Source organism: Fistularia commersonii, chromosome 22 (genome assembly GCF_037954325.1).
Source record: "Fistularia commersonii isolate RoL2024-O1a breed Wild chromosome 22, RoL_Fcom_v1.0, whole genome shotgun sequence".
Lineage (NCBI taxonomy): Eukaryota > Metazoa > Chordata > Actinopteri > Syngnathiformes > Fistulariidae > Fistularia > Fistularia commersonii.
Genome location: NC_141305.1, coordinates 10,968,995 through 10,993,035, shown reverse-complemented (window position 1 = coordinate 10,993,035; position 24,041 = coordinate 10,968,995). Strand labels below are relative to the sequence as shown.

General features: G+C 41.0%; 1 protein-coding gene across 2 annotated transcripts in view; it reads right to left on the bottom strand.

Moving 5' to 3' along the window:
* Positions 1-15,692, bottom strand: part of kat6a (K(lysine) acetyltransferase 6A) — a 33,875-nt gene extending 18,183 nt beyond the window's left edge. Inside the window, exons 1-3 of one of the 2 annotated variants that reach the window (XM_086169256.1) lie at positions 15,565-15,692; positions 12,795-14,203; positions 692-800 (exon numbers count right to left, since the gene is read on the bottom strand). In XM_086169256.1, the coding sequence (XP_086025382.1) occupies positions 692-800; positions 12,795-13,466 (781 nt within the window). In that variant the 5' untranslated portion in view covers positions 13,467-14,203; positions 15,565-15,692. Of the gene's footprint in view, positions 1-691; positions 801-8,568; positions 8,605-12,794; positions 14,204-15,564 lie in introns of those variants that run through there. The other variant, XM_086169257.1, reaches the window with a different exon arrangement.
* Positions 15,693-24,041: the final 8,349 nt, after the last annotated feature.

Sequence of the window (24,041 nt, the reverse complement as noted above, 5' to 3'; positions counted from 1 at the left end):
AGAATGAAAGAATGAGTCTATCAGAGGGACAGGACATGTTAGATGTTTTGGAGATAAGGTCAGAGAAGCCAGTCTGAGAGGGTTTGGTCAGAGGAGAGATAGTTAATATACTGGTAGAGGGATGCTGGGGTCAGAACTGCCAGGCAGGAGGTCTAGAGGAAGTTAAAAGAGAAGATTTATGGATGCAGTGGAAGAGGACGAAGTTATTTGGTTAGTTAGCCACTGTGGCAACCCCTGAAGGGCAAAAGCCAAGAGAAAAAAAGTTAATACTACACAATCAAACATTAAGCTGCACTCAGCGATGTTTTACAAACACTTTATGGACGAAGCATCAATAATATTTGAATGAATCGTTTCAAGAATTAGGTGTGTAAAATAAATAAAATTAATCTTAGTTTAAGGTTATCACTCGCTAACACAAGTTAATGCTCCTTTAAAGGTCACTAATTAGAATTTAGCTCAAAGCAGTTGGACATAATTTAAGACCAAACCAAGTTAGGGGGAAGATAACTATGATGTGAAAATTAGTATTGCTTTATATCAAAATTGCCATCAAGATTGTCACTTCAACTGTTTAATTTTATGGTTTTGTTGTTTTATTTAAGGATCATCTTTCACTTCTTTTCAATCAGTGCAAACAAAGTGGTAGAAAATGTGCCCTTTTTCCAGTTCTTCCACCATCAACACTCACCACTATTGCCACAGTCAGCACAGGAGATGAGCTCCTCCGGCTTCTTGTCGCGATTCTGCTCCTTGGTCCCCAAACAGAAGCTGCAGATCGGGATGGGCTCTGCCACCGGCTGGCAAAGAAGTGGAGGAGATGGAAGAAAGGGAAAAAAGTGGAGACTATCAGTCAAACGACATAGCTTCACCATGGAAATTAAAAAAAAAAAAGTACTCTTGTGTGTCCTATCTAATTGGATGTCGCCAATGCATGAATTAACAAGCTGTGGAATAAAAAGTCGTATAGAATCTAGAGTAATTTCTTGGATCACTGTGATTAGGACAAGCGTATGAGCCATGAATGAGCTTTAAAAGATTATGCGACATGTCATGTTGGAGGCTTCCATTATGGGTCAATGCCCGTTGACTCCTTTCCCTTTGAGCAAATGCTCAGTTCCTTTGATAAGATTGCCAAAGCCTTAGCAGCTCAAAACAATGGCAAAATATTCCATTTTGAGTGTTTGCTATCAGACATTCAATTCTGAGTTTGTATAAAGTGTCCTCTAGTGAGAACTCTGTAAGGATAAATATATATTCATGCCACAGCAATATTTAAATCCTGAAAAAACTAATGTTTAACAAGTCTTCCCATTATAGAGGTCACCCCCCCCCCCCAGGACATTGGGGGGGATCTGGATAAACCCTGCGAAACACATTTTTTAAACAACACTTATACCATTTGAATGCTGTTAGGTTGGGAAACAAAACTCAGTTCCAAATATCAAAAAGTCATAATATGCCAGGTAAATGTCTATTCTACTTAATATTTTCTAAGACAATCCCTGGTATAAAAGCCACATGTCAGGACCTGTATGCAACTTGTCAGGCACCATCACAACTGCATGTTTAAATAAAGAATGACCACTGCGATGCTTGAAACAATTGTTTTTCCACACTAAAAAGAGTAATGACTGAGGGAAGCTAACTAGCTACCGATTGTTTTTTTTTTTATATCAATCACAATCAAACCTTTAAGCCTACTGGCTTAAAGGTTATGTCTTCTTGCCTCCAAGCCTAAGGGCACAATCAGCATGTCAAGTTAAGCAGGGAAGAACTAGACACAACACAGCTTTCTGGCCTCTGTTTGAGGTATGATACGAAGTGTGATGGATGACGTAAAAAAATATGACATTCATATCTATGTATCAAATGATATGAGTTGAAATGATGGAAATTATGAAACCAGACACATTTTTTTTATCAAAATTGTACATGAAATAGTCGATAGTGCATGCTGTGAGCACATACTTTCTAGTAAAAGCTAGTCACATACATACAGCAGTGTGCCAGAAAAAGTATTGCAAGGGAGAAAAAACATGCTTTATTTCAGTCCTGTGTGTGTGTATATTTACATATTTTTTTTTTTGACAATGAACAATTCTGACCATTTGCAGTAAAACAGTCAACTATTCTGAAGAAAACCATTAATGTCTTCTTTACGGTTGTAAAACAGTTTCAATTTAATTTTGACTGCATTGTGTACAGTTTCTACTTAATTTCAACTGCATTGTGTACAGGCATTTTAACTATTATCACACTGTGAAAACCTCGCCTTTACAACACCTGGGCCTGCTACAAAAATGCATTAGCTGATGTGCAGCCTTCTGTGTAGGAAAACAAAAACACTTTAGGTGTTTTCAAATATAAAATAAAACTAGTGTGTCCAATCAAGCTGAAAATCACATCCCTGAAGCACAGCAGCTGCCTTTCACAGAGGCACAGGCCAGACATGATTTCTCCTTGAAAGTTTCTGAAGCCTTTCATGCCCTGAGGGGAAGTGGTGGCTCACTGCTGCCTCTGAATAAACCGAAAGTAATTGCAGGCAAACATATTTTGTTTGCAAAACAACAAGATAGAATTTATTTGTCAAATGTTGTTATAGTCACAATCTAAAAAAAATAGAAACCTTCAGTCCCTAGAAAAGTTAATTTCTTTTGGACTGAATGGTCGAGAAATCGGTTTTGAGATTGTAAACACATATAGTAACTGGGGGTTCCTCAAAATCAAACAGAAATAAATTGGTGCAACCACAGAAAAGGTGTGGGAATGAGGAGTACTGATGATTGAGTAATCTATGTAAAACAAACAGCCATAGTTACTTGGCTTCATAATATCACTACCCTAGCCCTTTCACGTCATGTCCTAACTCTGCTGTCTCTCTCATCCTTGTTTGTCTCAGCCTGCACACATCTTGCCGATTTCTGTATATTTTATTCATTCCAATTTATTTTTGTCATTTTATTTATATTGATGTTTAATTGTGGTTGCGTATTTTTCACTATCACGTTCCTCGATGTTGCCCATTATCATCCCTGATGTTGTGGTTGTTTTCTGCTGTCTATTCATTCATGGCTATTTTTTGTCTTGCTATCTTCGGTCTATTTATATCCATATTTATTTCCTTTTTTTGACAGAACTGTTACGCTGCTGTGACAATGGAATTTCCCCTATGGGGATCAATACCGTTTTTCTTTATCTTTTATCTTTATGATGGGTCACAAGATTTTAAAAACACAATACATCCTGCCAACACTGCCTCAACATTTGCAGTGTGATGCCAGAGGAGCAAAGAGAAAAGATGAGGCTGAAAACAATTCGTATGACATCTAGGCTGGTGTTAACCAGCAACAATGTGGAGACTTTTCTTGAACTTAACAGTGCACTACAAACTTTGGTATCAAGACAGCGACCTTCACTCTGGATTAGATATTTTGACTTTCTTTTCACCTGAGCTTGTTTGGCCTGACAAAACACTGAAAGCATCACAATTCAATAAATATTAATGACATTCTGTATTGATATAATGTATTATGCTGATATTTCCTTGTTTATCCTTGTCTACTTGATCAGTAACCCAAGAGGCTTTGTAAATCTATGATTATGCAACAGGCCGTGAATAAACTGGTGATCGGTGGATTTTTAATGCAGGTGGTAAAAATAACGTTGTAAAAATATTGAAGACAAAATATGAACAGCTGATTTAAAGGACTTTAGCATTCTTACTTACAATACTGTAATTCATTTATTATCTACTGCTTACCCTACACTTAGTCACGGAGATAGTGGTGCCTATCCCAGCTGCCACTGGTCACCAGTCATTTGCAGGGCCACATATGACAAACAACTATTCACTCATTCTCTCTCATTCACACTTCTGGGCATTTTTTCCTTTTTCCCTCCAATTAGCCTTCTTTTGGCCTGTGGGAGGAAACACGGGGAGAACATGCCCAGATTGCCCCCTGTGGGAATTGAACTGGGGTCCTTGATGCTGTGAGGTGGAAGCACTAACTGTAGTCACTGTAGTGATGCCAGTCAGTACCGTAAGTCAGGCAACTGTTGATTTGAGTTCCTTCCCTCATTTTTGTACTGCGAATCTAAATGAACATTACCTTAACAAAGGTGTGTGGGCGCGCATTTGTTGGCAGTAATGATGGCCCTGGTCGAAGGGTTAATCTTGGCTGTGGTAGTATACAATAAAATTATAATATTTATTATATTAAGATACTTAGATTCTAAATACACTTTAATACCATAAGTAACACATAAAAAAAAAAAAAAAAACACTTTTTCCTTTCATGTCAGTTCCTGGTGATCGAACATTGAAAATTGTGTTTTACATTACTATTATTCCGGAACCACTAAACATTCCAAAGAGCTTCTTTCAAGGTCGCAACAATACTTTTGATGTAAATAGAATAACAACAAAATGGCATTGACTGAGGGTTTTCAGCTGAATCCTGGTGTATATATGCGTAGCTGCAGAGAGCTGGGAAGGCATCTGGTCCTGGCAGGGAAAAGACAGGGACAAGAGCTTGATTTATTGGGTTCATTTCCTTCTGACTCAGACTGTTTCCAACACTCTCCACTAACCCCACCACTTCACATCCACCCAACCTCACACACAGAGGAAACAAGAGACAAGAGGTAGGGAGCAAGAGAGTAAAGGGAAGGAGTAAACAAAGAGGGAAGATCTGACCCGCTGCAAAAAAAAAAAAAAAATGAAGCAGATAAGCAGACACATGGAGGGAATAGAGAACACAGTGGTGCATTGAAAACACTCAGGGTCTACACCACATTGTACTGAATACAATTTCAAGCAGATAGTTCATGGTGACCATATCGTGTGGACGCATATCATTTAATGGTGCCAAAATTGCTCATGAAGGAATTGCAACACCCCCCAAAAAATACACAACATGGAAAGAAGTTATTGACATGATTCTATGTGAGAAATAAGTGAAGACAAAACTAAAAATTCTGAAGATGGAATATGAAAGAGAATCTTCAACCGGTTCTGTGACCAATCTGCAACATCTCTAGCACCACTGCTGCTTAACCCTTTCCCCGCTGGATGAGGTCAACTGCCTCCACTTGTACAGCACACAGATGAGTAAACACAAGCTGAGCATGTCACTTGTCTCACACACACAAACACCATGGATGGAGGAGGCAAGAAGTACAGCGGGGCTTCAGTTACTAGTTGCTACTGTAAATTAATCCCTGACAGTTACTAAAAAATGTAAAGCTAATCCTCCTTCCATGATGGGGATATTAAAACAGTGAAACACAATCCTCAAATTCCTTTTGGGGGCTGTTTTTACTCCCTGTTTCAGCACTTTCTATCTCAGCCAGCACTTTCTGCCAGGACTACTCACACGTCACAGTGTTGCTCTAGAAATTTCTCGCATCAACTGGCTGGCTGAGTTAAGTGTCACAGATGCTTTTGACTGTTTTTTTTTATGTCTATTACAAGCCCTGTGTGGTCGTGCTTTGACATGTGCACTTATTTACTCCTTGAACTCAGAATTGCTTTAAATCGGCAAGTAATTTTACAGCGACAAAACAATTTGCTTTGGTGGGTGGTGTTAGACAGACATGTTACAGTCTTTAAATTAAAGAGTGAAATCAGGGTGATTGTAGTTGAACGTGCAAAGTGGTGGTGCAAACTCGACATGGACTCAAACACAAAATAATGTCCTAAGCCAGAGACACACACCTTGTGGCAACTGAATGCTGGCTTGACTGGGTGGACCTGAACTGGAAGAACTAAGTTCACACAGACAGGAACTGTATCACAGACCTATATGTTCAAGCATGCTGTGTGTCCTGTACCAATGCACTGTAATGTTCGCCTAGGTCTTACTTTAATGCTTTCACATGTTCTAAATTCCAACACCAAGCAACACATCACACTGTCAAAGACCCTGAATAGGAAGATAATAGATAACAGAAGTGGCCTGGTTTTCCCTTTGTACAACTGGCTGCTGTTTTTCAAACACAGAGGACAGTAGAGTGACACAGGAAGGGGAGAACAATGGTGGGAGGACGAAAGGAGAAATGGAGGGAGGAGGGGGAAAGGGATATAAGGCAATGAGAGAACAGGGAAAGAGGGTAAAGTGTTGCTGTTGTCCTTGTCTCGTCTCAAGTCAAGGATCTCATTAAAATGGGTACCGAATCTCTGCACTCACCCCCTCACCCACCCCCAAACACCATCCTCCCCACCACCACCACACTTCCTTCCCGCCCTCTGAACACAAACTCATTGATCATTGCTCCAGGACATGCCATGAAAGTGAAGAAAACAAACACAATATCACACACTAGCTCCACAAGTCATTTTAAAGCACAAAGATCTAGTAATCACAAGATGCACTTTGGCATGCTGTCACACTATTTTCATCAAAGAAGACACAAATATGATTCTCAAATGACCACTCACATGATATGTTGACAGTAAGAAATAAATCAAAAATACTTGTTACAAAGATTTTTTTAACCAAAAAAAGTATAAAATCTTAACCGTCTGAGCAAAGACCCTTTTCCTTCTTTTAGCCAAGCATCAGCCTTTTAAAACTAGGTTAACCAGAGAGTACAAATGGCTAGATAACTGCATTAAATGGAGCCGACTGGCTGTGCTCCAGCAACACTTCCACAGCTGCTCAACACATTGGTTCCATTTGTGGGGTGGTGAGGTTATCCATACGCAGGGCCTTGCAGAGCCTTCTGTGCCAAACGCCATTCACGTCACAGTCACTGGTGAGTTGGAGGTAACTGCTCCCTCTGGGCACTGACATGACTGCTAATGCTATTTCTATAGACTAGTGGCCAGCTGCTTCTGGTCCTGGGTGGTGGTGTGCTGCCAGCAGGGTCAAACTGAAACAACTTCACTAAAAGACAAATTGCCAATGCAAGTGCTTTCGAGACATTCATTAGCTCTGAAATTCCACTGTACTTTTTGTTTTTTTCTGACTATTTTCAGTTTCAGATGCATGGAGTATAGACCGGCTTTTGATCATTTTTTTCTGCTAAAGATACAACTTAAGACACATTGTGGACAGTGTGGAGAGGTAGTTATGTTGACTACCCTGGCTATTCAAGGACACCCTTTTTTCTTTGTCACATTTTCAATAATTTGCGCACAACATGCAACAAGTGGCAGAAGCCTGAAGAGTTTGAAAAAACAAACATGAAACAAAGAATTTATTATTGATCAAGATAACTAATGACTTTTAAAAAATATCATGCTTGCATGCCTCTCATTGGACTGCTCAAAATGTTTCAAAACAGTGGAATTATTTTGTGTCTTAATGTTACCAGCTTTCTCTGAACTAAATATGCCAGACTCGCTGAGTGTGAGCCTAGCCTTAAGCTTGATTTGTACTTGAGCGTCAGCTGAACACAGGCTCCCTGCTGCAGCCAATGCAAATATCCTGTGTTCTGAAATAACTGCATCACAGAAAAGAGCTGAAACAAGAGGAGTGTTGGATAATTAGTTTGGGAAAAAGAACATGGGAAAATGCAATGTTATGGAGGGGATCAGGCACAGCTGTTGAGAACTGCATCATCACATCAGTACCAAGGTAATAATGCAATTAGGCTCTGTACATTAAGTATGGTGTATATTTAAGTTATGCACTATAATCTATGCCTGACACTACAGCTATTTAGACAATATAGTGTCCTTCAAGTTATGTTTTGATTCTAAACTGATGAATGCTTACTCTGGAATTTCTTAACATTTTTAGTCTAATTAGACTGACTTTCATTTAATTTTGTTTGTCCATGTCACAGAATATTCAAGCAGTCATTCCATTTCTTTATAATGTAGTTGATCTGATCCGATTTTTTTTTTCATACTGCTGGTGGCCCAGAATTTGTTGTAAAATCATCATGGATTAAAAAAGTCTTCGGGTCATCTGACAAGAAATGATAGTTGCTTGCTGACCAAAGCAAAACAGGGATTTCTAAATGGGTTATGCCTTTCTTAAAAAATCTGATTGGACAAGAATTCAACTATACTGTCAAAGGTAGTCCCTTTCTGGCCCCCATTAAAAGCCATCTTCCCAGTATTAGCATGGTGTGGTGTCAGCCCACTCAATATTTCCATTCATCATACATAACACTCAAAATACACATCTCTGACTGTGTAACATGGTGTAGCAGCAATGCAGCAAATGAGGGAAAGAGAGAAAAAGAGGAAGAGGTAAGATGCACCAAAGGAATCTTCTGAGGAGGCATTTTGCTTTCACTGTCCTCCAAGACACCACATGTCTTCACCTTGAGCAAACACAAGCTGAAATAATGTGTTTGTGTGCGCATGAGGTCAAAATACAGACAAAATTCAGTCCAGTATGGACAGTTAAAAGAATTTTCTAGATGAATGTGTCAAGCAGGGTTTAAAGAAAGCATTATCTCAGGACAAAGCAGTGTTAAAACTACCAGCAAAATTAAGAGCTGTAGCATGGTAGCAAAAGCTGAACTAGTTCAGTGGTCAGTGGGAAATTATGGAGGGAAATCACCGTGTGTGTATGTTGTTCACAAGTGTCTTTTTTCACACGTCCTCACCATGACACTGCATGTCGGCATCAAGAACTCTGGTTCACCCCACTCCAGCTGTTGAGGAGAGGGCAATCGCAGGGCAGAGATTGCTCTTGCCTATTATGACAAGATGAACACACACACATACACACACACACACACAGACAGACACACAACTATGTAACCACACTTATATACACACACAAAGGTTCAGCATCAAGCCCATCCCACCTAATGGCCAAAGTCTCATACTGCTAACGGGTGCTCAGGGAGGCAATGAGGTTTGCCATCTATATATCCATGACCTCTAGATGACTTCGATCCTCATTCACCTCCCCCTTCATGACCTGGCAATGGCACCCTATTAGTACGAGGAGGGGGGGGGGGGGGGGGGGGCAGAGAAACAGAAATAGGGTCTGGGATCCTGTTTGAATGCTGCGCTCTGACACAAACATTAGGGAGCTGAGTACACAAATCTCTCAACAAATGGGGTCAAAGCTGGTGCTCAGCCATTTGTTTTGATTTTCCTCCCCCTTCTGCCATTCATAACCTATCTCCCTCTCTCTCCTCTTTGGGAGATCATAACGTAGCATTAATGTAGGACAATATGGCAACAGTATGTTGGCAAACAAAAGTTGATGATCACATGATCACTGATCATGTGATCATCAACTTTTGTTTTTGTAAACATAGATTATGACTTTCAAATAATGGTTAAATAACTCATGTATTACATGTGAAAAACTAAACCATGGATAAAAATTTTTTTACCAGCAATCAAAATATGAACTTTAAACATATGTCACAGCAACGCACATAAAAATACAGGAGGAACTCCTCCTAGATTCAGTTGCAAGTCTGTGCAGTCTAGTCTCCCATCCCTTCAGAATGGACCTTTTTTAATTTTTCTAAAAAAAAGGATAAAGCTTGGCCTTCAGACTGCTCTGAGCATTAGGTTCCAAATATTTTCTTGACAATGGCCTCTGCATTCTTCCAGCTTTTCTGGGCATAGCAAACCAAGGACTAGAAGTATGAACTCCAATTCAAATTATGAATTAATAAATAGTAATATCAATCAAGGTTGAGTATTTCAATCTAAATTCCGTAGTATTTTAACCACTCCCTATCTTTTTTCTTGACTGGATTGGGTGCTTACACTTAATAGAAACGACTGCTTAATAAAAAGAAAAATACAACCGCTTCAATAGCAACTGTGAATTAAGAAATGATGGAGCAACTCAATTAAACGATGATGGCGGTGCTGCTGTGATCAGGTACTGTACTTGCCAGATGGTGCAGCAATAATGGTCATGGCTTGAGCTTGGACAGGTCTTGCTACACTGCCATTGGCAGTCAAGTTAGTAGGTATTTGATGCTGATATGCAAATGTTAGACAAAGACTGCCGCGACATGTAAATTGCAGTTCAGTAATGTAAGAAACTGTTATTAACATCACTTAGCCTGTTTGTGGGGATGACAGACCCGAACTTAGATTAGCAAAAAACAATACTGTCATATAGAGGTGAACTGCGATGTTAGCTTGAGCTACTCCGTTAATATTTGAGGGTTATTACTTTGAACGAATGGTACTAGGAGGACAATCAATTTCAATCAATGTCAAGAAAGACACCTTCAAATAAAATGCATCATTATTGTGATTATTATTATTATTGTTATTATTATTATTATCACAGATACAATTATTTTCTCATCCACTGCTACTTGGGGCTGGATGGAGAATCTACTACTTTTACAATATTTGTTATGGACGGGGCATACTGTTACAGAATTATTAGTTCTTAATTTGTTTAAGAGAATGGGTCAAAATTGTAATTAACTTGTCAAATATGCTACATTTTACTTGGTGTCAGAGCCAGGAGCTCTGCAGTATAAAAGGATGTCTTAAAATGTGGCAAATTGTGATGTATTATAATCAATTAAGCTACAACTGACTACAAAAGTAAAAGCTCAACTATCTACAAAATGTATGTTGTGTAAATTTAAAAATCGCACACTATACGGAGAAGATACAGTCAGTTTCTATGCACTGTGATTAGTTGCATAATTTATGAACAATGTATCATTGTTAAATGGTTTATCAAGTTTGTTAAGTATTGTTTTTTTTTATTTTTGTAATTATGATTATGGATGATGGCAGTGTGCTGTTTTAATTATGATGTCTCATTTTCTATTGGTATGATCTAACATGAGAAAAAGTAGCCACCTTTTCCTTCTATTTCTAAATCTAATAAACCAGAACCAATTACTTCAGCTCATCTTTTGTTATAAAAGAGCAGTGCGAAAATATATGCCATAATGCTGCTTAGGTCTTAATTAAGGTTATGTACAATGGAAAGAACAAATATTGGAAGCTGTATGTTCGACTTCAGCCAATTTATAAATGCTAAAACTATTTTTGCAAGTATGACTTCATTTACAGAATCGAGTCATTAACTGTGGTCCAAAAATTAAATTACATCTAACTGACCAATAAAGATGTTCGACTTTTCTTCTTATATTAAGATTGAATGTGTTTGTAGTTCCATTTGATGGTGTACATGTGTGTATGTGTATGTGTGTGTGTGTGTGTGTGGCTTTGCAGGCAGATGACTAGCTGAGTCATAGAGGAGGCTGGTCTTAAGAGGTGGACCATCTGCAGCCAAGCAGGTCACTGTGTTAGGCAGACCCCGTGTGACTCCAGTCTGCTCTCTAGGCTAATCCTATTCTGTGTGTGTATGTGTGTGTATCCTTTCAAGCGATCCTGTGCCTGCACAGACATGTACACACTTACACAGGGACCAAATAAAGACAGGAGCCAGTCAAAACAGGAGTTAGAAACAAGACTGTTTTCTTCCAGATCTACTGTCTGACAAATGACTGTATAATAGGCTGGGAAAATAGGTGTTAACTTTATAAAGTATATTTACATGCTGTCTGTTCGAATGGGTGTTTATATGGCTGTGTAAATTATATGGAGTATGATTTGCTACTGATTTGTTTGTTGCACAGAATGCACTCAGTCAGTCTTTTCTTCACTTATCTGTAAGCATACATGTCCCTGGCTTGTAGAAGCAGAGGTTAGCAGCCGGCTGCACTTTCTGATCAGGTTACAAAAGTGGGTGTGTTCCCTCTCTACTCTGTCGCCTGCATGTCTGCCTCTGCCTCTCTCTCCAACTCTCTTGCTTTCTTCCCACTCCTCTTCCTCTCCCTTTCAGAGGCTTGTGGCTTGCATCACTCTGGCCTTTTCTTATTGTGACACAACAGACTATCTCTCACTTTTTCTGCACTGTATTCTTCCTGATTGCACCCATCTTTAGACAGGGAGGAACACCATCGCTGGTCCCAACTCTGCTGGAGGCTGGAAGCCATGTGACTCCCAACCTCCTGACCCACTCCTCCACGACCACCTCCCCTAATGCTAAAAAATAGTAGTGTTCCACTCAGCACCATTAAATTCATATCACTTGCATGGGCCATTATACACGTACCTGGGATACCCTCATGCAACCACTCGAGCAATATGAAGCTTACCAAGAGACCCTTAAACATTTATTCAGAGGAGACACCTGGCCACCCTGACCAAACACACAGTGAGCTCATTTGCTCTTGCCTGGTCTCACAACTGCTGCCCTGCCCTAGTCAACCACTTCTAAAATAACTTTGCAATGTGCTATCTGGAAACCACTAAACCATATGCTGGATGAGTACTCACAACTGACATTCACACAGTCAAAGACCTTCTGCTCATGTTGCAAACTGCAGCTTTGAAACCAGTTCAATTTGAACAAACAGAAACACCATCACTGATCTGTCGGGTATTACCATCAAACCGATCAGGACAATTTTGGATGTGCAGTAGCCTGTAAGTAAGTAAAGTAGATGTGCAGATTGAAAAAAGGGTTAGTCAATTGGTTCAACAAATAGCGCGTATTCCGTTTTTCGAAAGGTTTATCCGATGAGCACTAAAGAATCCATGACAGTTAAGGTCACCATTGCCTTACAAGTTGTTTCAGTAGCGTCTTTGCAACATTGCCAGGAAACTTGGGCTGTGAGACTGAAGCATTTAACATCCAAGTACCTAACAGTGACTTCTGACAGTTAACTCGTTTTTTAACATAAAAAAAGGCAATCAGAAATAACATGTCAACAGAATCTATAATACTTCTACAAGAAATAATGTTACGAATTGTTTCATAGTTACTTTCACTGTAAGCAATGTGTATCATTGTTATATGTATGACATGCTTGCTTACCTTGTCTTTCTCGTGGGGCAAGAGGCAAACAGGAGGCAACGATTCCAGAGACACCGTCCCTGTGCCGTCATCCTGGGAGCTGCTGCGGCTGACAAGTTGAAACAATGGACCATGCTTGGTCACACGTCCATGGGCCACAGCCCTCTTTAGGGCAACCCTTAGCTGCTGGTGGAAGAGGCCAGGCCCCATCGACCCACTGCCTGACAAATAAGCTGCTACATCAGCCTGGCACTTGAGAAAGCGCTCAATATTTTTTAAGCCAGAGCCACCTGGCTCATGGAGACCCTCGAGTGCCCGTTTGATCAACTTGTTCCAGTCAAGTCCTGGTTTCTTCACTGGATGGGATTGAGCGCCGCCACCACTGCTGCTGCTGCTACAGCTAACAGCTCCACCAACTCCTGCGCTTCCACCACCTTTGGGCTTTGGCAAAGCCAGGCGCCCTGGGTTGTCAGGGTCTTTGTAGGAGTTGAGGCCCTTGTTTGTGACCTTAAGGATGGTACCATCCTTCACACTAAGTTCCAACTGCTCCAGGATAGTTTTGCGGTCCAAGCCGTGGGACATCGAGACTGCATTGCAAATACGCTCCTCCGAAGGTCGCTGCTTCTGCTTTTTCACCTTTTTGATGGCCTCTAGGATCCACTGGGTGTACATTGGGTTGGCCAGCTTCACCATGGTTACAGTCTGGCAGGGTGTGGGGACCCTGGGGTCTTACCACAATGACCACACAAAAACAGGAACTATAAGCCAAGTACAAACACCTGGCCTGCGCCGCAGCGCCGCCACCTCCTTTTTTTAACCCTCTGTCTGGTTACTATCCCTTGTCCTGGGGCCGCACAGAGAGTCCCTCTGAAACTGAGTATGAACAGCACGGGAGTGAACAGCTGACCATAGCACAACCCCTATGATCCAACGTTCCACCCAGTAAAATCGGGTCCACCCACTCCCAACCAGGTGATGGTGCCTGGTGGAAAGCAGGGGGAATGGGCGATATGACAGGCTTATTAGCCCCTAAAATTATGATATACAAAGTACATTTTTTAAAATAGCACTGGCTTCACAAAACAAGGCGTTTCAAACTGTATCGCTAAAAACAATACCTAAATGATAAAATCAGTCAATCTGGCACGGCAAACTCCCCAACTCTCAAAGGGAGTTGGGAAAGACAACCATGCTCTTCAGGGGTTTAGTTTTTCAATGGCAAAGGTCTTGAGTAATTCAGTGAATGTGTTCCCCATGGTTTAAAACAATCCAATGAATTGGGACTTTTCTCTGCATACATGTTCCCTTTTCTTCACTTGTGCTCAAGCAGTACGGTCTTCTCAGCTCCAGGACGGAACAGATATCTCACCCCAGGGAGCAGCTAGGGCTGATCACCTTCATGCTTGTTGCACTTTGGCAGCAAATTGCCCCTGAAGAAATGGAGGGAAAAAACAGACATACCAGACAAAAGATTAGCAAATCATTGCACTAATTGTCAAAATAGTTTTTTTGATTGTTAAGAGTTTGGTAATTGAATTATGGATTTATCCTAAGGAGATGTGTACAACCCTACAAAAGTTTACACCTTAACTTGCGTACATAACTTTGTCACTGCACTCACACCTAAACAGAGCCATGCCCTCCTTAAAAACAATGAACATGAGAACGGGCGTCCTTCCACGCGAAACTCAAGAAGTACAAAGTTTTATGTTAAGCGCTCTGATTACTAAAACGTTATAAACAAATTCACTAGTAAAATGAGGGACAACAAAAAAAAAACCTATGCCAAAGAGCCACCAGATATAACACGCATACATCACGTTATGATTTAAAGTCGGCGGTATAAAAAAAGATGCAAAACGTCAAACTAAGAGTGGTAGTTGAATTCTGGGCTAGCTGCTAACGTAAACACGATGGGAGTCAAAACACAGACTGTTAGCAAACATTAGCCAATCGGGCTAACGAAAATCAAAGCCAAGTCAATGGCTGCATTGTCAAAGTGTTTCCTATGGCCCCGTTGGCGCTCATTGATACGGAAAAGTGCCAAGTGTGTGACAACAAGCCTTCCCGCTAACTGCTGTTGTGGAGCAAGCTAACCTTAACGGCTAGCCAGGGAGCTAGCGTTACGATTTTGTTACTAACGTTACTCGCTTGCCCAAAATGTAAACAGCGTGGGGAGAACGGCTAGCCAGCGCTCCCGAGGAAAAAAAAGACAACAATTTCATATTCGGCCGCTATCCCAGCCAACGTTATTCATTACACCACTGCAATCACATCCAATATTCACAGTTTGAATGTCATTCACATATTAACGTGAAATCGCGGCCTTGTAAAAGGCACAATGCAACTTGCAGACGGCCATCTCGGCTAGTGGGCAAGTGCAAAAATGAAGACCTCTTAGGCGCACATCCGTGCAGGATTGCGCCTTCCGCGACCCCGTTCTGAGCTTTCGATATGGCGAGGGTCCGTTGCCCGATGAGACGCGTCCGTACGAGCGGTCTCCACCTCGGCGACTTCCTCCCTCCACAACCGCCCTCCCACGTATCACTACAGCCTGCGGTGCAGTGAAGACAAGGCCGCTGGAGCGAAGTAGCTAGGCCTCGGCTCCCCCTCCGTACCCCCGCCCTCCTCCGCTAGTACAATCCCTTCGTACCCCTCTCGCTCTACCTCTCGAGGTTCCTCTGAAAGCCCGAGCTGGTCCGGTTCTGGTTTCCGAGGGAAGCTCGACTAAAGGTGGCCGGGTGAAAAAAAAAATCCCCTATCCCGCCGTCTGACTTCCGCGGCTACTCACCGGAATTTCGTGTCGAGCCGCTGAGAGGAAGGTGCCAAAACCGTGCGAAACGGAGACAACAACAAGCCTAAAAATGCAGCCAGAGACCAGAGGCTCTGGAGCCGACGCCATCTTTGAGTGAAACAGGAGCACGGCTGGTGGGGGAGGGGGGAACACTGAACCGTCAGGCAGGGCCAAGGGACCGTCTGCATGGTTCGGAGCGAAGATCCAGGGAAGGAAGGGAGGGAAAAAAAATGAACTGCAAGGCGATGGGGGCGGCAGCGGGCTGTTGCTATGAGAGGGGTGTGGATATTGCTCGGGCACATGAAATGGAAGACAGGGACAGATGGTGATGGTGTTGGAAGGAGGAGGAGGAGGAGGAATAGAAAAAAACAGCAGAGGTGTTCTTGCAGTCTCTGCCGTGCTACAGGCCACTGAGATGATTCAAGGGAACGTCTGCATTTTTTGCAAGGAGTTGTGGAAATCAAATCAAAACCAATGAGAGCTTTTCACGTTAGAGGGTATTTAAAGATCAAAGTGAGACCTCCCTCCACACTGCAGTCTATTGTAGCAGCTGTGTGTTTTTTTTTTTCAGATGAAGATGAGGAGGTAGCCTTGCAAATGCAGATGATCAAATGTCAGTGTGTGGTTATGTGGATTATTACTGCATATGATAAAGCATGATATTATCGTCTTGTCTGTGCAGAGTAGGGTGCAGATGAATTGCTCACCAGACTGTGCAACAGAGCATTATCTTTCTACAAATAAAATGATTATGTAAACCACTTTGTTGGGTTTCACTAAATGACAGCTGAGTCTAACACCTCCTTATAATTTACGTCTGGTGAGACTGGGGGTTTCTGGTGCACATAAATTGCAGCATCTGGTGACAGATGGTCGCAAACTAATGTAAAGATAACACTAACAATTTCATTCACATTGCAATGCGTGGCATTTCAATGAGAGAGGAATACAGAGCAGAAAAAACAGACTAAAACATGAGATAAAGCCTGTAACCTCCAATCAGTTCGAATGGTAGTGTCACATGTTGGCAGGTAAACGATGAACTTGTGGTGGATACATTTAGATGACCTCGGTAAAGCAGCTATCAACGGACAAAAAGTGATTTTTCTGCTTCAGTCTCCTGATCATAGCACTACGGAGGCACTTGTGTGGGAAATCTGGCAGCAATCTTCCTTTTCTATTACAGGCTGACGCTGAAAACTCCCCAGGTGGAAATTAAATCATCTGCAGCTTTGTGTAAAATGATGTGTACAGCACTCCTCAGAGATGAATTACACTGTGTCTTATTGGGAGCAATTAGACCTGAGGTTTTTCCCATGTTAGTGGTGCCTTGTGAGAGGGTGAACTCATGTCAGCAGAGTGGCAATCAAATAAAACTAGTGAGGTCACACTGTAATCGCTGTTTATCTTGCACTTCTTTGGGGATGAATAAATCACATTTCAATGACAAGGCACTAATTATAATTAACGGCAGTATTATTACAAAGATAAATAGTGTGAAGTGTTAACACGCGAGTGGCTATTAGTACACCACCCGAGGACACACTTATTACATTAGTGTGTACAGCTAGCCAGCCAGCAGATGGACAATACTCAGGAGAAGTAGCACCACATCTATCCCGGCCATGAATAAATAATGCAACACAGCATGATCCACAGCAGAGGCCGTGTCTACCAATAAACTACAGAAACAATTTAACCAGCGTGGAGGAGGTGAGTCGTTTCACTGTCATTTCTATAAGATTATATTGATTTTCAGTCAGATAAATGGAGGCGCCGCCACAACTTGACGAGTTTCACTTGCAGCAGATGAGCGCAATCAATTTCTACAGCAAATGGGAAACAGAGAACTCGGAGGAAGAGGACGGTGCGCTCAAAAAAATGGATCAGACAAATATTTTGGTATTCGTGGACCGTTGTACGAAGTTTTAAGCAAGATAAATATCGCACATTTAACCCACAATGATGCATCAAAGCGAAGCCAATAACTAAGATAAGTGGACCTAAAAGTCCAATTTGTAATCCTTTATCAACTGTCTGGATAATTCATCCATGAATGATAAAATATTTGTTTATGGTTTATTACTGTCATATAAATCTGTAATCAATAATTATCCCAGCATGTAAGACTGCCCACCTACTTTACCTGCTGAGAATATGTGTCATTTTTCACTGCTTTTGGTAATTTTACACATCCACTGAAATAGAACAGAATAGTATCTCCAATGTTTCAGGTCCAAACGGCAAAAATAGGGGTGCTTCGAATTTCTGATGCCAACTAGATTTTGATTTCTGTATGCATTTATTCATAACACCGAAAAGAATCTGGTGAATTTGGTGAAGACAAAAAAGTAATCAGGATGCTGAAAAAGTAATTTCTCTGGAGAATTTTTATGTTTATGGCACTTTGTAAGTATCAAAGACAAAGAGACATATTTTTAGATATTATTAGTATTTTTATTAGTATCAAAATGTTTGATTTCTGAAAATATAATGAATAAAGTCATGTGCTTTGGTACACTTTGGATCAGGGGTGTCAAACTTACGGGCCAAGGGCCAGCAAGATGGTTTTGCAAAGCATAAAAATGAGCTGCAATTTTTCTGTGAGAGAAACTGTTGTCATCATGCCATGATTTTAAATTTTCTTTCATGTGGCCCCCGAGCAAGAGTGAGTTTAGATAAAGCAATACGCAACATACCTGATGATACAAATCACTGTTTATAAAAATAAGTGAATACATTTGTAATTGCATGTATCCGTGTGTCTTGGCATACTTAGATACAACTAATAATAAGCAAGCAAATAAAAACAAGGCAGACACAAGGAGTGAAACATTTCACGGAGATAAACAATAATCAGAAATCACATACAACCTTGCTGCAGATGTTTTTTGAATTGTACAAGATATTTTTCTGATTATTACATTTATTACAGTGACCCATGCTTGATAGTGTTTCTACTCTTAAATATTTCGTTGGATGTGTGTGTGTGTGTGTGTGTGTTAGTGTGTGTGTGCACGCGTGCGTGCCTGTTTATGTTGTGAGTCTTTTAAGGTCCAGTCAGACATTATAGATGGGAATGGTCCATTTAATCATGAAATATGATGAAAATAATTGATATTTGATACAAAATCTGACTATGTCAGATTTTTGGTTGACCTAATTTTTTCAAATCTTATTATCAACTGTGTCAATGTTCTCATATCTATTTTCCCAACACAAACAGCTTTTAGTCATCTAACTGTTAAATGTGAACAATAAGCCCTTCGTATTTGATTTTACTACAGGTCACAAATAGCTGTTTGGATATACGACTGCTTTTTTCCTGGCAGCAGAGAAAAGGAGACAAGTAATCCTCTGCTTCCTTTCATTCTCTTAATCCCTCCTTTTTTAATGTCTGCTCTCTGTGCATCCACCTGCTCGGGGCCTTGAGCCCCCTGTAAACCACACCAGTGTCCACCTGCCCCCTGCAGCCATCCCTGCTCCTCTCCCTCTCTTACACACACACACACACACACACACACACACACACACACACACACACACACACACACACACACACACACACACACACACACACATGCATGCACACATTCATCCACCTGCTGCACAACAGCACCTCCTGGATCTTGTTCTGCTCCATTTCTTCCTGGCTGGACGTTTGCCAAGCCATCCTTCAGGCTAAAACCATTTCATGCTACAGTTACTGTGCATGTTTTGTCATTTTTTTATTTCTTTTTTTTTCCATGTGATGTGTAATTGAGAGTTGGCCAGTTTCCCCACTGCCTATAAATAACTTTTGTTGTAGCTTTTACTCCCCATCATTTAGTCACATATCAGCTGGTTTATTGAGAAAAGCACTTCAGGCTCAGTGAGAAAGAATGTCTACACAGTGAGTCCAACTGTGAACTCATTTCTTAAGGCTACTTCACATCACTATTTTTATATTAATCTGAATGTGAAAGCAGGTTTGATTATGTTTGTTAAGAGGAAAGGGAATGAGCCAACTTGCTAAAGGGGAAAAAAAGGAAAAGTTAAAAACATGTATTTTTATGTGTGGATGCCTCTAATGCAATATATGTATATGTGCATACATATATATATGCAGTGGGAAGAACAAGTATTTGATACACTGATTCACTGCTGATTTTTCAGCTTTTCCTACTTGCAAAGCATGGAGAGGTCTGAAACTTTTATCATAAGAACTTTTCAACTGTGAGTGACGGAATCTAAAACAAAAATCCAGAAAAACACATTGTGTGATTTTTACGTAATTAATTTGTATTTAATTGCAAACCAGTATTCAACCAGTAAGAATGGTGGCTCTCACAGACCTATTAGTTATTCTTTAAGAGGCCCTCCTGCTCTTCCCTCATTATCTGTATTATCTGCACCAGTTTGAACCCTAACCTGTATAAACGACACCTGTCCACACACTCAATCAAACAAATTCCAACCTCTCTACAATGGCCAAGACCAGGGAGCTGTGTTAGCTATGCTATCAGGGATTCAAATCCTGCAGCGCACGTAAGGTCATCCTGCTCAAGCCACCACGTGTCCAGGCCCGTCTGAAGTTTGCCAATGACCATCTGGATGATCCAGAGGAGGAATGGAAGAGGGTCATGTGGTCTGAAGACAAAAACAGAGCTTTTTGGTTTGAATACAAATCACTGTGTTTGGAGGAAGAAGAAGGATGAGTGCAACCTCAAGAACACCATCCCAACCGTGAAGCATTGAGGTGGAAAGATCATTCTTTGGGGATGCTTTTCTGCAAAAGGGACAGGACTGAACTGAGGGGAGGATGAATGGGGCCAGATCTCAGCCAACAACCTCCTTCCCTCAGTATGAGCCTTGAAGATGGGTTGTGGCTGTGTCTTCCAGCATGACTAAGGAGCGGCTCCAATAGAAGCATCTCAAGGTCCTGGAGTGGCCTAGCCAGAGTTCAGACCTGAACCCAATAGAAAACTTTGGAGGGAGCTGAAAGTCCATATTGCCCAGCGACTGCCCAGAAACCTGAAGGACCTGGAGACGATCTGTATGATCGGGGCCAGAACCCCTGCTGCAGTGTGCGCAAACCTGGTCAAGAACGGCAGGAATTGTCTGATCTCTGTAATTGCCAACAAAGGTTTCTGTGCCAAATATTAAGTTCTGTTTTTCTGATGTATCAACTACGTATGTCATACAATAAAAAGCAAAGTAATTACTTAAAAATCATACAATGTGTTTTTCTGGATTTTTCTTTCTGGATTCCATCACTCACAGTTGAAGAGTCCTTATGATGAAATTACAAACCTCTACAGGCTTTGCAAGTGGGAAAAGCTGAAAAATTGTACCAAATACTTGTTCTCCCCACTAAATATATATATATATATATATATATGTCTATATATGTAGACATATATATATATTTGTACACTTTGTTTAACATATCACTATGTTTGACATAGCCCTGGTGTCTTAACATTCTATGTTAAGACACCAGGGCTCTATATCAGTACAGTCATAATATTTGCTTATAAATATTTGCTTATAGAAAATGCAGCATGGTTTACTTACCATGAAATATTTAGATTGGCCCCAGTAGAACAGGGATGAGCTTAATTTAATTTTCATTTTTTGTTCAGAAACTTTTGAACACTAATGTAACATTAATGAACTGAACTCTGGATTATACAAGTGCTACTATAGCAACTTTTTTGCAACATACTTTATATTTCTTCCTCTTTCCTTACCCAATTCTCACATATATTAAGGTAATGTTGGATTTTTGCTCCGCAGATTGTTGAGCTATCTCTAATTAGCAATTTACTCATTGTATCCCGCTCTCTGTCTGGATATTAAAATCTGTATAAAAATAGACAATTTGCTTAAAAAAAAAAGCATGTTTTGATTTGGCTACTTTCTGATAGCCTGGATCCGTGACTGCAGGTTTTTTGTGTCTGTGAAACTAGCAAGCTTCCTGCTGTGGCTGGCCCTTTGACAAGTCCTCTAACCCCAACCAAACCAACCCCTCCTATCCTGAAAAGAGCTGAAACATACAACGGAAATTTCCAAGCCCTGTCCGCCCAAGAGTGTGCCCCCACCCGTCCAGTCACCCTCAAACACAACCAAAACCCCTCCTCCATCTCTTTCAGTGGCTCCCGCTCCCTCCCCTGCCTTGAATCCGCAGGGACAGAGAGCAGCTGGAAAGTAAAGTGCAGCTTGCTGGGCTAAAAGTCAGGACAGACGCCTCTCCAGCTCCTCTTGCTTTCAATCTCCCTGAAAACACCACCTCCTTCACTTGGGTGCCGAAGTGTTTAGGAGTACCACAGAGTACACTTGTGCAGGACACATAAGCAACGGAGACACAGGGGGAAATGTGGAGAACTACTTTGTTTGATAAATCAATGGTGCTGCTGTGGTTAACAGTTGTTAAAGTACATTTCTAACAGGAGGCCCTGACAAGGCTATTAACATGCACAAATCCCTCTGACTTAACACCATTAAACACAACGAAGGAGAAACGAGTCACAGTTAAAGAGCCGGAGAAGGAAAACCGCTGACACTTATTTTTCTCCTTGGTTTTAAAGATTGGAAAGGTTGCTTAAAACGCCCTCAAAGTCGATGAGCCGCGGGACCTCTACAAGAATGGTACAGACAAAATAATAAAAATGGGCAAATGTGGTCTTTGAGGGCAAATACTGTTCTCACTCTAACGTTATTCTATACAGTTCAAGATGTGTTTAATAGGTTGAAATTCTTCAAAAACCAAAACACAAAACCTCTTATTATAGATAATTATATATAGAATTATAGTTATAGACATTGATTCTCTATTGCAACAATGTGAGATTAGACGGAAATCACCATGGACTATGACATTTGCAGATGCCATTGTGATCTGGAGTGAGTGCAGTGGAGAAAAAGCTAGAGGTGGAGGTATGATCTGGAAAGGTGAGGAATGAACATTAACTGCAACAAGACGGAATACATGTTGGTGAATCAGGGGAACTCAAGTGGAATGGTGAGGCTACAGGAAGTGGAGATAAAGACGGTGGAGGATTTTAAGTACTTTGAGCCAAAAGTCCAAAGCATCGGAGAGCGTGAGAAAGAGGTTAATAAACATTCGAGCGTTCAAGCAGGTTGGAACAGGAGGAGAATATGTGGGGTAATGTGCAATAAGAGAGTATCAGCCAGATTGAAAGAAAAGGCGCTCAAGACAGTGATGATGTCAAGGTTAGAGACAGCGGCATTGGAGAAAAGACAGGAAGCAGCGCCGGCAGTTGGAGAGATGAAAATGTTGAGGTTCACTTTGAGAGAGAGGAGAATGGATAGGATCGGGAATGAGTCCATCAGAGGTGCAGCACATGTTAGATGTCTGGGAGAGAAGGTCAGAGTTTGGTCATGTACAGAGGAGGGATAGTGATTATATGTGTAGATGGATGCTGAGTTGGGAACTGCTGTATAGGAGGCCTGGAGGTCGACCGAAGAGATTTATGGATGAGTGAAAGAGGACATGACTATTTTTTATGTGGAAACACAATCAGTAACAGGTACAATGAGGAACATGTGATATTTATTGATTTGACAAATTTTCAAATAATGTTCTCAATATTAATTATGAGGTGAAACTGCTGAAGCCCCAAAGGGATATATAAAACTCTGTAAATATCAATTAAGTAACACACACCGATTAATGAGTTTATGTAAAAAAATGAACAGATTTCTCCTAGTAGAGAAATATTTTGCCACCCTTCTTTGGTTTGTCCTACATATTTCTCTAAGCCCTAAACCAGATGTTGGGAATGGAAGTCTGTAGTTCACTTGCTTTATGGGCCTCATAACACAGACTACAAGGAACTCTGACGTTTTTCTCCAAGTCTGACTGAGCAGCTTTACAACCCAATCCACTCTGTCCAGGTTTACCGTAAATCCGTGGATACAGCTTTGGCTGTATTGAAAAGCTGTAACATTTCCTAAATCTCAGCAAAGTGGTTCTTCTGTGACTGCTCCAATACAGAAGCGAGCAGTGACAGAGATTTTGGGGACAAAAACATAATATTCAAGGAACCTGTCTCTGGACACAACAGTGGTAGGGACAAACATAAGCATCTGTAACACTCAGAATGTAACTTTCATTTGCAGAAATTAAAGAAAGCCTATAAGCAAAAAAAAAATGTTTTTCCTTTTTAAGTTCATTCCCACAGGAGCCTGAGAAACTTCATATTTATATCATAGATTGCTGCAAACCTGGATAAAAAAAAACATACGTGACGCCCAGAGGGTGTAAGCCACTTTTCCGATAACAAAACCACAATTTGTATCAGCGGGTGTCAAAAAGATAAATGCATCAATCATGCAATCAAAAGGGTCCTCCGTGAAAGGTGTTTCTCTGTCCAGATCACGTATTTGTTGTGCACCTTGTTATTCTTATTTTTCGGCCTTTTACTCACAGTCTTCTGTGGCTGGCCTAGGCCAGGAGGAGCAGGTGTACA